At 38.3% G+C, this 15571-nt stretch overlaps 1 protein-coding gene across 2 annotated transcripts in view; it reads left to right on the top strand.

Annotated features, from left to right (window-relative positions):
• LOC132139681 (zinc finger ZZ-type and EF-hand domain-containing protein 1-like) overlaps positions 1–14457 on the top strand; it is a 43152-nt gene extending 28695 nt beyond the window's left edge. For both annotated transcript variants that reach the window (XM_059548223.1, XM_059548222.1), the window contains exons 44-54: positions 780–1097; positions 1307–1407; positions 2020–2155; positions 2238–2597; positions 2864–3007; positions 3095–3263; positions 3934–4032; positions 5497–5662; positions 6421–6571; positions 10541–10612; positions 12196–14457. In XM_059548223.1, the coding sequence (XP_059404206.1) occupies positions 780–1097; positions 1307–1407; positions 2020–2155; positions 2238–2597; positions 2864–3007; positions 3095–3263; positions 3934–4032; positions 5497–5662; positions 6421–6571; positions 10541–10612; positions 12196–12276 (1797 nt within the window). In that variant the 3' untranslated portion in view covers positions 12277–14457. The remainder of the gene's footprint in view (positions 1–779; positions 1098–1306; positions 1408–2019; positions 2156–2237; positions 2598–2863; positions 3008–3094; positions 3264–3933; positions 4033–5496; positions 5663–6420; positions 6572–10540; positions 10613–12195) is intronic.
• The last annotated feature ends 1114 nt before the right edge of the window (positions 14458–15571 follow it).

Here is a 15571-nt window from a genome sequence, read left to right as displayed (position 1 = left end):
CCATCACGGTTTTCACAAAAATATAATAAGATGGTTCTTGAGCACCAAATCAACATATTAGAATGATTTATGAAGGATTATTTGACATTCTCGAGTAATTAATAATAATTATTATTATGAATGAATGAATGAATACAAATGTATACACATTGTCATGTTTAAGTCATATTTGTGTGTACATATGTGACCCTGGACCCCAAAACCAGTCTTAAGTCGTTGGGGTAGATTTTTAACAATAGCCAACAAAACATTGTATGGGTAAAAAAAATTCTATTTTTCTTTTATGCCAAAAATCATTAGGATATTAAGTATAGATCATGTTCCCTGAAGATATTTTGTATAATTCCTACTGTAAATATATCAAAACTTGATTTGTTATTAATAATATGCATGGCTAAGAATTAATTTGGATAAGTTCACAAGTTCAATTTTCTCAGTATTTTTTTTATTTATTTTTTTCACCCTCAGATTCCAGATTTTCAAATAGTTGTTTCTCGGGCCAAATATTAACCATACATCAATTGAAAGCTTATTTATTCAGCTTTCAGATAATAAATCTACTTTTAAAATAAATCAGCTTTTTTTAAGGTTTTGTGGTCCAGGATCATATATATGTATTTTGTTTGTTCTTTACTTCTTTTTGTGGCATGTTTTGATATTATCTTATGCAATGGCATTTTTATGTCTTCAGTTATGACATTAGTTTCCAGAATGTTTTAGGTCCATTAAATACTCAACTTGAAGTCATGAGTGTATTGATTTTTCTCTATTTCTTGTAGAAGCATGGGGTGGATCAGGCCCAGGAGGTCATCCATGGCTCTGGCCTGATGCAGCTCCTGGTCCGTAAGTGCAGCAAGGGCACAGGCTTCAGCAAGATGTGGCTTTTGCGAGACCTAGAGATCCTCTCGATCATGCTTTATTCCTCCAAGCGAGAGATCCACTCCATGGCAGAGGATACAGACACAGAGACAGATGGAGAGAAGGAAAGAGAGAAAGAGCATGACTCTGATCACTCCAGCTGCTGTGCTGATGATGCTGATCCAAACAGACCGGATCCACTCGAAGGACTGGATGAAGAGACAAAGATCTGCTTCCAGGTCAGGCTTCAGACACTCATTTTCTGTCAATTGTGGTCCAGTTCTCTCTTCCAGCACTTTAATATAGAATGGTCAGATTGATTGAGTGCTGTAATTTCTCCTCACCAGTTAGGAACTGTAGAATGGTCAGATAATTCACACTACTGGAATGTAGGGACGAGTGTGTAGAAGAACAGTTGTTAGAGCTGCGATATTTGTCTTGCTCTTAGATTACCCATGATGCTCTTAATGCACCACTGCACATCCTGAGAGCTATGTATGAGCTCCAGATGAAGAGGACAGATTCTTTCTTCCTTGAGGTGCAGAAGAGGTGAGCTACACTTTGAATTAGCTCTTTACATATAACACTACAAGGTTTAGAATGCATTTGAATCCATGTACATACCCCTTGCAGAATCAGACATTATATTAAAAAAAAGAGAGACATACATTTTTTTTGTTTTTGATTTGGACTGCATTGAGGAAGCTCATATAAGATGTTTACATATATTCCAAAATTACTGAAATGAGACTGATCCTTTGGTTCATAAAATCATATGTTGCCTAATGCACCTGTTTTTTTAATTTAAATAAAATCTAATATTATTTAGTAAAGTAATATAAAATTATATAATACACGATTAATATTGATTGCTCTGTGATTTATTATTATTGTTCCCCTTTTGTAAATTGCTTTGGATAAGAGCGTGTGCTTAATGCATAAATGTTCATTGCAAATTATTATTATTCAGTTTCGTTAAAATCTTAAGATAGCAACATTAATTTTAAGTTATCCCTCTTATTGTCTACAAAGTGCTGAAGAGCTTGCATATTCTGTGTAAACTTATAAGCAGAATTGTAAATTAATCTGTTGTACATCTCAGATGTATAAAATGAATTCAGACTTTCTCATATCATCTTTTTTTTTTAACATCTATCTCAGGTTTGACGGTGACGCTATAAAAACTGATGAGACTATTCGTACACTGGCACAGAAGTGGCAACCATCTAAAAGACCTCATTCTGAGGAAAGGAGCACCAAGGCTGTAGACACTGATATGATCATTGTGCCCTGTGTGGTAAGACTAAGTTTAAGATGAAACCTCGTCCATATTGTGATCTGAAGTACGTTAATTCATTTTTTTTCCTTTTGACCCTCAGTCTAAACCCACCCGCTGTGACCGAGTCACGGAAGAAACAAATGTTGTCACGCAGAAACTCATCACCAACACCGAGAGTGACCTCCAGCTGAGTTATGCCAAACAGCGGCGCACCAAAAGCTCTGCTCTGTTGCATAAAGAGCTGGATGCTCGCAGTAACAAAGCAGTGCGACAGTACCTTTTCAAAGTGAACGAGGCCATTGCGATTCTGTACGCACGTCACGTGTTGGCCACACTGCTGGCCGACTGGCCCTCTGACACTCCCATCAGAGAGGAAGACCTGGAGCTGAGTGGAGCCTCTCACATGGCCTACATACTGGACATGCTCATGCAACTAGAGGAGAGACCACTGTGGGAGAAGGTGAGAAGTGTTAGGTGTGTGTGGATTTGTAATTAGGATCTAAAATGAGCTTTTGCCAAACCAGATGAGGAAATTTACAAGCCAGAAGCATTTCATTCTGGCCATGAATCTGTACTTTGCATTTATTTATATATATAATAAATACTGTAATTTTTATGTACTGTATAGTAAATATTTATGAGTATAGAAATAAATCAATAAGCCATTAAATTACATAAAATCAGATTGTTCGTATGCATATAATTCTTCGTCTTACTGGATCTCAGATCTTGCAGAAGGTTCTGAGGGGCTGCAGCCAAAGCATGCTGGGTAATCTGTCGCTGACAGCATGTCAGTTTATGGAGGAGCCGGGAATGGCCGTGCAGGTCCGAGAATCCAAGCACCCTTACGACAACAACACTAACTTTGAGGTACGAATTCCATTTTCTTTTTCTCCGAATCGCTGGATCACGGTTGTTTCCCTCGTCCACTTAATGTCATAGTTTGTGTTGTCTCAGGATAAGGTGCACATCCCTGGAGCGATCTTCCTGTCTGTGAAGTTTGACTCTCGCTGTCACACAGAGGAAGGATGTGATGAGCTCCTTATGGCCAGCAGTAATGACTTCCTGCAGGACCTGCACACTTTCAGTGGTTCTCACCAGAAATGGACCGACTTTGAGATTCCAGGTGAGATTTTGAGAAAGTGGCACGTCTAAATGTCATTTGTTTATAAATAAATCATAACAGACTTAAGGTTGCTTCGTTTAGATTTATAGAATTGATCTGAATTGGTCATTAAATTCTTCACATTTTTAACTAAGTCACATAAAAAGGCAAGAGGCATCTTCAGGTCCTGTAGCCACAGTTGCAGGAAATGATGAAGAGCAGTTATTAAATCCAGTACTTCCAAAATTAATGAATTGACTTTTTTTTGTATAATTAATATATTGTCTTTAAAATATTGACTAATGTTAAGATTGAAAGCTTATTGTTTTTCTACCCATTATTATAAATCTGAAGAGGACCGTTTTCAGGTAGATTCAAATGTTCTTACACACTTTCTTAAACACTTCATCTTTGACAGCCAGAAATGTATTTTGTCAAACATTTTTTTCTTTTCTCTCATATTTTTACTCCTTTTGTGGCTCTCCCCATTAAGGGTCCGTAGACCCCAGTGTGAAAACCTCTGGATCTGTTTGTCTGTTGTTGTGACAGATCAGATCTAATTTCATGGCCAGTTTATGTACAAATGTGTTTCTACACATTTGTACATCTGCTCATGTACATAGATTTTCACTTTGGTTACAATGATAAATGTACAGAATGTAAGGGTTGTTTTTTTCTCTTTCTCCTCTAGGGGACACCCTCTACTACAGGTTTATATCAGATATGAGCAACACAGAATGGGGCTACAAGTTCACTGTGACTGGAGGCCATCGAGGGCGCTTCCAGACTGGTACGCAATCTGTGCTCATTTAATTATTGTCCCTTGATGTCTCTTTTGATGTCTATCACTAATATCCTCTAGCCACTGTTAGACTTCAGTCTGTACTGTCATCATCTTCCTGTCTGGTTACTGTCCTCTACAATCATGCCCTCTAATGAGCCATGAAACAGAAATGTCCATCTCATTTAGAGCCCATCACAGCAGTATCGTCTTTTCATGCGAGACTCACATTCCTACAGTCTTTTAGGGATGTAATATTGGCGTCCCACTACCTGATTTTCAGTGGGAAGCTTCATTTACACAGCTGTTTGAGAATCAGAGGGAGTCGATGTGTACGGCTGTGTTTCTCAGCATGTGGGGGCACTAACAGGCACAGAAACTCAACTTCCTGCTGAGCCCTGCTGACCCTCCAATCATATCTTACATATTTGAAATTAAGGCAGTCAGTGGAGTGGGGTGGTTTTAGCAGTGACCAGCCACAAAATCATTAACACTGACTGTTAAACCATGATGATTGCATGCCTCAGTATTTGTGTAAATATAAAAAATAAATAAAACACTACATTTAGGCATCTCAAAATTATATTGTACAGTATAAAATACTAAAAACTTAACATTATTAAAAAAAAAATTTAGTATTCAAAATTATAAAGTACAAAAATTACTGTAAAACTTAAATAAAATGCATTGCAGTTAAATAGAATTTAGTATTTTGTGTTTTCATTTAAATTTGTTTAAAAAGGTTTTGTCATTTTAATATGTATACAGTTTTAATTAGGTTTTTATTATGTTATTTCAGTGTTTAATTATATAAATGTTAGTTTCAAGTAATTTAGTTAACGATAATAAAGTGTTAGATGACAGCAAAGGTGATCTAAATGTAAACACGCAAAATAAGCATGAATAATTATACATCGACTGACACTGATAAATTAACCATGAATAACTGTTATGGTTCTGATATATTGTGCATCTCTACTGTAAAGTTTATCCATTACAGAATTCTCATCCATAACCCAGTTGCTGTCATTAGGCCGTTCTCACACAAGCATTTATTAACCCCAGAAAAGCAATGGAAAAGCAGTACAATGCTAAAATATATTCACTGTGGACAGGCCCTTAAGTCTGTAAACTTCTGAGCATATGATTGATCATGTCTGTCAGTTCTGGGTCACAAGTAGCTTTGAACTCCTCTCCTGTCTCATCGAAGAATCAATAGACTTGTGCACCTTCTGCTCTGTTTCTGATGTTGTTATTCTGTAATGGAATATCACATGGGTTTCTCAGCCATGGAAGCAGAGTCTCATTTATGGGGTCTGCCAGCTCATTAGCGTTTTCACAGATGAGGCTTAAGAAGGTAAACAAGAGAAAGAAAGCAGCCCCACATAGGAATTTATATTCTTCTTGCTTTTATATTCATTTCAGTTTGCAAGTCGCCTAATGAATTCTCTTTTATGTTTTGAACCCAAACAGGTTTTGAGATCCTGAAGCAGATGCTCGCAGATAAGCAGGCGCTATCTCACCTCCCGCTGGCTGACATCTGGGAGTGGCAGGTGGGCGTGGCCTGTCGGCAAACAGGAAGCCAGCGGCTGAAAGCTATTCACCTGCTGCTGCGGCTCTTGCAGTGTCCCTCTCAATGGTGTGTCCCTTCTTACCTTTATGATCTATTTAAAAGTTTTGACAGCATCTATTCTACCGAACAAAAGATAGTCAATTCATCCTGCAGTGCTTTAAAGCCACCCCACTATTCTAAAGAGATGAGGCAGCACCTTCCTTTCAGAGCCTGGTTCTGTCAGCTCAGATCTACAGTCTGTGGACGGCAGGTGCAACTTGGCCCAGTTTAACAAGCCTAAAGCACGCTTATCTTCCTTCCGCCCTGCAACTTCGTTCTTGTTTCTGAACAGCGTTGGGTTGAAATCCTTGCAAAGCCTGAATCAAGTGGACATGATTGTGCATCATCTCACTGGCGGTTTTCCCCTAAACCACTTCTTGAATGGTTTATATTAACTTCTGCTCATTCGTTTGTGTGTTTTGTATTGGTGGGCATTCAGATTTACACACGTTTGCATAATGCATCTGACTATGGCTTTCTGCCTTGATTGTTCCCGTGGAAACAAGGTCACATGTCAGGGGGATTTGCATGATTTCCATGGCGTTCGGACACAATTACATCATCAGCAGCAGACAGAGCGTGTATGGGAGAAATAGAGGCCTGGACCTGTGGTATCAGATGAGTTAGTGAGGTTGAGGAATAGCCCGTGCAAATGGCCACCTAGCTAACTCAAGGGGAACATTAACAACGTGAATTAAACAAGCATGTAGTTCAAATACGAGTCAAATAATGATCATTTAGAGTGAAATGACCTCACGGTTTGATTGTTGTGTGTATTAACACAGGGCTTGTGACCTCACACTTCTGCGGCCGCTGTGGCAGCTCTTCACTACTATGGAGAGTGGTTTGATTCAGGACCCCACCAGCATCACGGTCCTCCTTCCTCTCCATCGCGCTCTCACTGAGCTCTTTTTCGTCGCTGAAGCCAAGGCTATGGTGAGTGACCATCATCTTCCTGCTTTCTTAAGCATCTCTTTTAAGAACATTCATCAGCACAACCATTTTCAACATTGATAATAATAAGAAATCTTTATTGTGCAGCAGATCAGCACATTAGAATGATTTCTGAAGGATCATGTGACACTGAAGACTGGAGTAATGACTGCTGGAAATTCAGATTTGCACCACATGACGTTTTAAAATATATTAAAATAAAAGAAAAATTCAAGCATCATGCTTAATCTTTATTTGATCATTTATTTTAGTATGCGTTAAAGGTTATGCATATGCCTGGGTAACAGATGTGAATTGCTCTGTCCTTCAGACAGTGATGATTAAACACTACCAATCATTTTAGATGCATTTACTAGGGGTGCTCCGATCACGATCGGCCGATCATTAATGCGCATCTCGCCAGTAAAGCCGGTTCTCTAATCAGCGGTTAACTCCATCAGGTGCGTGATTTCACATAGAGCCGCTGTTACTACACGGAGCCGTTGTTAACTGAGAAGATGCGCAAATAAACGCTGAAAATGAATGTGGATTTGCGCATCTTTTCAGTTAACAACGGCTCTGTGTAGTAACAGCTGCTCTATGTGAAATCACGCACCTGATGGAATTTACCGCTGATTAGAGAACCGGCTTTACTGACGAGATGCGCATAACGATCGGCCGACCGTGATCGGAGCAGCCCTAGCATTTACTATGGATAAATTGGCAAATGTGTCTGCGTAAAGTTATTTATCCTGGCACCGGCTCTGTCTCGCATCCTGTGGCAGCCCTGTATTCATAAGAATCATTTTGTTCTCAGAATCATCCATCAGCATCTCTAAGTGGGAACATTTATTTTGAGCCCAGAATTCTGGGAGGCATGCAGCTGACGTACTATAATTTAGTGCAGTCACGTAACTAAGGAAATAGCAATGTGAATTGCTAATGTATTATGTGAAAAACTGGACTGGAGGGCATTAAGGTTTTTATTGTCTTGTTTAAAGTCAGACTTAATTCAGTCTGAATCAACTCTGTGTGTGCGAGTCCCTATCAGGGGAACGCCGTTAAAGTAAGTCTTCCACTCATACCCATATGATGTGTATCTTATACCCACCTGCACAGCTGTCTGTTGAGTGTGTAGTGTCTGAACGCCAGAGTTTGTGTGTTTGTATTCTACACTCCCATTCTAAAATAATAGAAACACCTACCTTTAATCGTACAGGCATGACATTATCCCTAAGGACCATGTTTACATGCTTTAGCATACAACTCCACAGTCTTTATGAGTATCTGTTTGTAATGCTGGTGCTGTTTACCAATGGAGGATCCTCAGCTTAAACTAAGTTTAACTGGATCCCCTAGATAATCCATATGCATGAGCCTGTCCAGAAATCTAAAATTCACTTTATGATTCATGGTGATATGGTGCTCTTAAACAATGTTTGAAAGAACATAGACAGAGTCTTCTATATTAGTCTTTCTGTGGATGTGTGTAGTCAGTTGCTCTGAAGTTCACACAAGCATCATAGCAGAGTAACCACAGGTGTGCCACACAAAGTGGCACAAACATTTTTGGGTGGGGGAAAGGTATCACTTAGAAAGTGTTTTTTGCTATATTTTCCTTTATTTTCCGAACACTTTATAATTGTTTGGTAGAGAATAATCGTCCACTAGGGGGCACGAACACACCTCCTTGAATTCAAAGTAGGCCACAATATTCTTAAAGCAAATGGTATAGCAGCACACAGAGTTCAGAGAAACAAACACATAATGACAACCTGAGGTGTATTTATATAAACATCTATGCCATGTAAAGCCTCTACTCTACTATCATGCCTGAGTGAATGGCTCTTTCTTTGAGCCCTTGAATGGGAGGAAAGTTTTATGACAATACTCTTTTATCCTTGAGCTGTAATCCTTTAACAGGCAAGTTGGACACAAATATGAAGTGGTTTATGTGTGTGTTTGAATGGGAAATGTTTAAGTGAGCATTAGCCTCAAGGACTGACTGGCAAATGGATGAAATGAGTGTTTTGTGAGTGTTGAGTGGTTACACCAGTAGATGCTCGAAACCGTTTGGCCTCATTATGAAGAGCCTTATCTCTCCCACAGCCACTGCACTTCTCAGAACTGACTATAAAGATTGCAAACCTCTCAGCAGCCAGATGGTCATGACTGAGCCATTGTTTATTTTCAGTATGGCAACACTAGAAAACGGGATCAGAACACTTAACTAATGGGAGATTGTCGGCTTACATTTGCCAGAGAGTTTCAGCATGTCTTTGCTCCGTTTTTGCACCGTTTGAGTCGGAAATGAGACGGAAAGAAGAAAACAACAGATAAGAAGTTCAGACTCGTTCTGTCTTCCTCTGCTGTAGTGTAGTACACTCTGCGGGACGATAAAAGCCCCTCCTTCACAGAGGAAGTGGTTTCGAATGTGTTCTGACACGACTAAAGCTGCAACCTCTCCACAGTCTACAGACTTTTCTGTCAAGAAGTATTTTGAGATTTGCAGATGCAGTTCGTTTTGGTGTAGAAGAATACATAACTCCTCCCACTAAAGTCATTAAACTGAGCTGTCTGCAAGGAGGTTATTTGACAAGATTAAGGAGATATTGGCATAGTGTTTTGTTTTTAAGTAGAAAAACACTTTTCTTAAATGTGTCATTTTTGAATTGTCACTTTCTCCCATCCGTTCTTAATGAATAGAGAAAGCAAGTTGTAGGTTCTGGTTACACAGACACACACATACTGTATATACATGTTTGTGCATGAAATAACAGTATTATAATACAATATTGTAAAATATCATTACAATTTCTATTATATTTAAAAATTCAATTCTTGCCTGTGATGGCAAAACTGTATTTTCAGCAATAACTCCAGTCTTCAGTGTCGCGTGGTCCTTCAGAAATCATTCTAACATGTTGAATTTGTTGTCAGTGCTGAAAACAGCTGTGCTGCTTAATATTTTTGTGGAAACCATTTCAACCAGTCAAAATATACAAACTAACTATATAAACAATATTAGGAAGGACAGTAAAATAAAAACCTCAGTGAACAAAATAATATTAGGAAGGACAGTAAAATAAAAACCTCAGTGAACAAAATAATATTAGGAAGGACAGTAAAATAAAAACCTCAGTGAACAGCGACATCTGTGCACAAACTTCCTTTTAAATGTTTAACATCAGTTACATCTTTTGTGCTCTACTTGGTCAGTTTCTCTTTTGTCATTAGCATCTGCTTTACTTGCCTAGTGTGCCATCTGGAGTTCATGAACAGATTTCAACGGTGTATAGCTAATTCTTGCCAGTCTGTGCATGAAGATGCATTAGCCTTGTCAACCTTGTTGTGTGCGGTTTATACTGTACATATTGTCAATATAGAAGTTTACCTTGCTATGAACATATTCCCTGATTTTTCAAGTTTTAACACAACACAGTACTTCTTTTTAAACAATGTACTTAAGTATTGTATTATGCACATAACATGTTTATGGGTTCTTCCACCATATTCCCTCAAAGGTTCCCCAGAGATCGTATAACAGCCTCTACATAACACAGAAATACTTATTTATAGACTCTAGGCTTTGATCAATGTGAAATACCTGGAACAGTGCAAATACTCCTACCTCAGGAAATGAGATCGCAGAGGCAGGGCTGATTTAGACGCTGTCTGGTTTGATTCAGAGTTATGTCATCGACAGCATGGTGCTATTCCAAACTCCAGATTAACAGCCCCTGCTGAGTTACAGGAGTGTGGGCCAGTATATGGTGAATAACTCTGTAGTCTAACTGGCCTTGAATTGAACTGGCCTCTCGTCAAATTGATTTCCTGGCAGGTGCTATAGAATAAATGCAGCATTTTTTGCAGCTTGTTTTACATATATCGATGAACTTTAAAGGTGCTAAATGTGGTTATTTGCGTTTAAATATTAAAGCTGTGTTACGTGTCTTTTCATTTGTCCATCAGGAGCAGGACGTCCTGCAGGAGTATCTTCTTGCTCTCACTACCAATGAACAGCTAGTAGTGCGCACTGCTCAGGTAAGACTGCCACAGTTCCTGTAGTGTTCATATACATTTTAATTTATTTTAGCAATTAACAGTCATGAACATGTCCGAGAAGGTATGCCATGAACACCGTATTTGTAACATTGAAAATAGAGAAGTAAAAAGGTTGTATTATTTAAGGTTTGTGTAAATAAACCTTGAAAATAAAAATGGATTATCCATTTAACTTGTTAATTACATTATAAAAAAAAAACAGTTGCATAAATCCAGATTTTTATTTATTTTATGGAATTAGATTTCATCAGCATATAATTTTGTAGTCATATTTGTTATCCATATATACAGATTAATAATTTGAGATAAAAGAAAAAAGTACAGTAGACTTTGGAATACAATCTATAGTTAGTAAGTGTTGTTGAAGATGGCACTTAACTGATGCAGCCATATTTAAATGAGTGCACGTATATAACAGGAACCACACAGGGTTTTCAGTGGTCTTGGTTGCCAGCTTAAAAATAAGATTTTGCAGAGCCTAGTGCATTAACTCGTGCCACAGAGCTGGAAGGACAGGAAACCACAGCACAGTGGAAAGAAAGGTGAATGTTTGTCTAGTGTCCCACCATATGCTGCTGAATAATAATGATCCTGTGATGTCTAATAGTGTGTAAAGCTTGTTTTATCAGCAATCCTTGATGACAGACATGCATTGTACAGTATGAATACTTGATGCAAAATTAATGAGTGGATTTTATTATTACTATACAGTAGCAATCCCATTTGTTTTTGTTTGATATTGTTTCTCTTGCAGTAACATTCATAGTAGAACAGATTAATAAATGAAATTTGAGAAAATAGCCTACTTCTCTAAACCTTTTTTTTTATTTCTCGAGTTGAGTAAGAGCATTTGTGCTTTGTTCACATAGACTGATAAGAGCATTAGTGAAATAAATATTTGCGCTCCTCATCCCGTGACGGCTCTAAACAAATATTATGCTTAAACAGCTGAACATCAGAAAGGATATTGATAAAAAACACCTGTGTCGATTCTCGCACGAGGCATGAGGCATACCCATCATCCTTATCCAGCAGTACATGTGTGTTAGAGTGTGTTTTTGTGTGGGCTGTAGGCAACTCTATTGCATTTAGTCATTAAGCCCATTATGGTGTTTGGTGTGGCGCAGCCTCATCTCCGGCACAGGGGCGGCTGAAGGAACACATTGTGTTGTGTAGGACGGGATTAATGCTCTGTATTTATCTTATCCCAAGCACCGTTTTAGCTCAAATAAAAACATGCTGGAAATATTCATGAAAGCCAAACGAGTGGTTTGATGTTGTTAACAGAACATAGTTTTTAAGTTTTTAAATGGGCCAAACAGCGATATATTTGAAGTGTGATAATTGTGTGTGGGTGTTTTTGCTGAGCTTTGAGGGCCACAGGTGTGTGAAACGGCTTGATGAATTACCCACTATGTTTTGCTTAATGGTTTTTCTCTCTTACTCCTCCCCCTCTCTGACTTTTTCTGCCATTGACCCCCCACCCCACCCCTTCTTTCTCCTCCTGTACTCATTCACTCATTTCTCATTTCTTTGTCCTTCTCTCCCGTTTTATTGCACAGGCGCTGAAGAACATCGCAGCCATCAGCCTGGCCATTAATTACCCAAATAAATCCACTAAGCTGCTCAACCTGTCCCCCTGAAAGAGGGATGAAAGAGAGATCGAGATGAGAGAAGGGAAGCTTGGCAGAGGCCCATGGAAATGGCCTTCTGCACTCGACGGCTGCGGCAGGAGCGGGCCACATATCGTCTTCCGGAAAAACCCACCTCTTCGTTGTTTACTCAGAAAGTGGGGGTCACCGTGATCTCGCACCTCTTCATTATCGATGTTTCTCATCTCGTTTGAAAAAGTTTCCTCTTGAGTTTAGGGCGAAGGTGTTTTCTTTTCTTTCTTTTTTTCCACCTTGCCCATTTTACCTCTGCTTTAACAATGAGGGTTTAGTGGGCTGTGCCAAATTAGTTTCTCACCCATAAGCACATGTTTCTTTCTCTGTTCCTTCGTTTTCTTTTTCGGAAAAAAACACCGTGGGCAAGACAATCGATCAAAGTGAAAGCAGGTCACCTTTCCCTGCCTCACACACTCTCTCTGGACACGTTGCCTAAAAATACAAAGCTGCCGACGCAGTCTCATCCTTCAAAGTGGCCCGAGATGACATAAACAACTCGCACTATATCAATACCTGTCCGAAACCTTGGGGCCTTCTCTCTCTTCACCCTCGGTGAAGCCTGGCGAGCTGATGCTTGTTCAATACTAGCAGCTAGCAGTTACACTCGAAAACCACATGCTTCTAGACAAATGTCAGCTGATGTTTGTGAGTAAATAAAAATAAAAAAAAGAAACTAAGTTTGACGTGCCATGTGAGTCCAGAAGGCACCGTTTGCCTTAAGAATGCAGCTCAAAGTGATTGTGGGTCAGTTAACAAAGATATATAACGTGTCCCAGTAAGAGGAATGTCAGCGCTTGTGTCTTACATTGTCATGTCCCAGATTCTAAACTCACTCATAATTCTGCATATCACCAGGAAATGTCGAGCACTATGTACGTCCATGAAATATCACTTTATGTTGCGCTGCATGCATCACTGGACTAAACCATATTGTCCATTACTGTTAGCGACGTATTGGTTGGTGTTTTATAGATTAATTCTGTAATATTACCGAGGTTGGAGACGTTCTGAACTGTTTGATCGGTTTGGTTCGTAGATAATCATAAACTTCATCCACCGGAGTGGTTCCCTTTATACTGTATATAACGATTGAGACTTACCGCTATTTTAACTGTGGTGACATGGATATGGTTATGGAAGCTTTGTTGCTTTTAAAAAGTATAGATATTATTATTATTATTATTGTCATTACAGGGACATTATTGGATGAATCTTGAGTAAATCATTTAATTGGCAAATAGAGAGATTTGTAGCTGCTTTGCAGGTCAGGTAAAGGCTGTTTTGAGTTCTAACCAATGTTTATCTAAAGAATTGTTTTATTGTTTGTTTGTTTGTTTTTTTTGCCCTGAGGCCAAATGTTTCTCCCTTTTTTTATTTTATTAAATCTCATAGTAGTCATTGAAGATTTGTTGTGTTCTTGACAGGGGTATTCAGGTCTGTGATGATTTTTATTTCAGTTTGATGTTATTTTAGTCAGAAAGGAATTGAAATAGAGGGTTATTTATGCCAAAGAATTATTATTGTATGAAAGACAAGCATCTAACGCAAAGAAATGTATATTTATCATCCGGAAGGAGGGTCTTTTGTTGGAGTGGTTGGTGGTGGTGTTATAATAGAAGTGTTTCTGTTTACTTGTGTCCTAGCATGGAGCACTGGCTATGTTTGATGCTGCTGCTCAGCCTCAGTTCAGGTGGGTTTCAAAACGTCTGCCAGGAAATCTTCCTGTCACTATTAAGCCTCAGATATTAACAAACAATGTGCCTATGTTTAAAATGAAGCAATCTTAATTTAATCTTCATATCCTTGTAAAAGTGCTCTCTTTTTAAAGAAAGTGATGGTTTAATTTGGAGCATTTTCTATAAGATTTTTTTTTATGAATGTCTTTTTTTGTCACGGCTTCAATTGCTTTGAATTTGACATGAATGTATGTGGTTGTGAATATGGATAATTGCATAATTGACGTGTAAATGATTTTTCTGTCAAGCCCCCCCCCCCCTCCCACATTAAAGAAATGTCAGAATAATGTACTAAATTATTGTAAGTTTACACTTGATCCTTTTGAATTTATTTGCTATGTCACACAAAAAAGAAACCACAAAACTGCTTTCGGTTGATTGCTCTTTTGTTTTTAATTAAAAAAGCAAGATTTGCAAATTCGTGTGCCTGGAGGTTTCCTTCTCTTTTCTGGAAAGTCATTTCGAAGTCAAAACTTGAGCATGTTTTGGTTTATTTTAGATGACAATTCAGTCTTTTGGCAAATGTTTGTGCGCTGTAAAGGTTTCGAGTTTTATTATACACCATGTATCAAAACCTAAAGTGAAAATTCATTCATATCTATTTTTATTTAGTTATTACTGTTTTACAATAAAAGTTTTTTTCCAGGTAATGCTAGGTTTTATTTTAATTAACAAAAATTCGTATTCGTGTTTTTGTTTATGGTAATAACGCTCCATTGAGCAGAAAGAAGAATGTGCTATGTAGAATTAACTTCAGTTTATTTTGCTGCTGTAAACTTTACTATGTACCCGTTTCAATTTAAAAATCTGATTTCAAATTTGAAATCACCAAATTTCCCATGAATCTTCCATTTATGCTTAATTTTTAAGACATATTTCTAATTTCTACATAATCCTCAAGGTTTTGGTCCCAAAATCTTTTCCATACAAAATTCCACATCTTTTTTGCAGCTGGTAAACAAAAGCCATCACGTTTCATATGTAACTGCATAGGTATTAATTTCTCACTTAATTTTTCCTGTGCTGAAAGAACCCATTCATCTCCAACTGCCTTATATTTGGAGCCTGAAGCTTTGAATGTGGTGTCCCACTCAAAGTTATACTAAATTACACATAATCCAGCTTTTGTAAAACTAGACTCTAACTTCAAAATAAATTATAAGTCCATTAAAACGTCCAGCCAATAGTTGTTCAACCCTCCTTTCCCATTCCTATTTGAATTTTGACACCATCCCTAGCGTCCTGTTTAAATTATGTACAGACAGCAGAGGGGTCACGTCTAATGTTTGTGTTTTGACTTGGCAAACACATGGACCCTCCCTTTAGTACGACAAATAGTCCCTCCTATGTCAGCATTTTCTTCCCTCCTACAATGTAAACCATCTGCTGTTTTATTATAACCGTTCGCCTAAATATAGTCTGTCGCTTTCAAACAAACACGTATGCAAGGTCGCCCCATGACAGAGCCATGCCCTGGCTTTTGAGTTAGTTCAACTCATCTTTCTGAATAAACATGGCCCACTTTACCTCACAGT

This window comes from Carassius carassius, chromosome 4, assembly GCF_963082965.1.
Source record: "Carassius carassius chromosome 4, fCarCar2.1, whole genome shotgun sequence".
In the NCBI taxonomy this organism is placed as follows: domain Eukaryota; kingdom Metazoa; phylum Chordata; class Actinopteri; order Cypriniformes; family Cyprinidae; genus Carassius; species Carassius carassius.
Note: the sequence above shows the minus strand (reverse complement) of the source record. Positions and strands in the feature narration are given on the sequence as shown.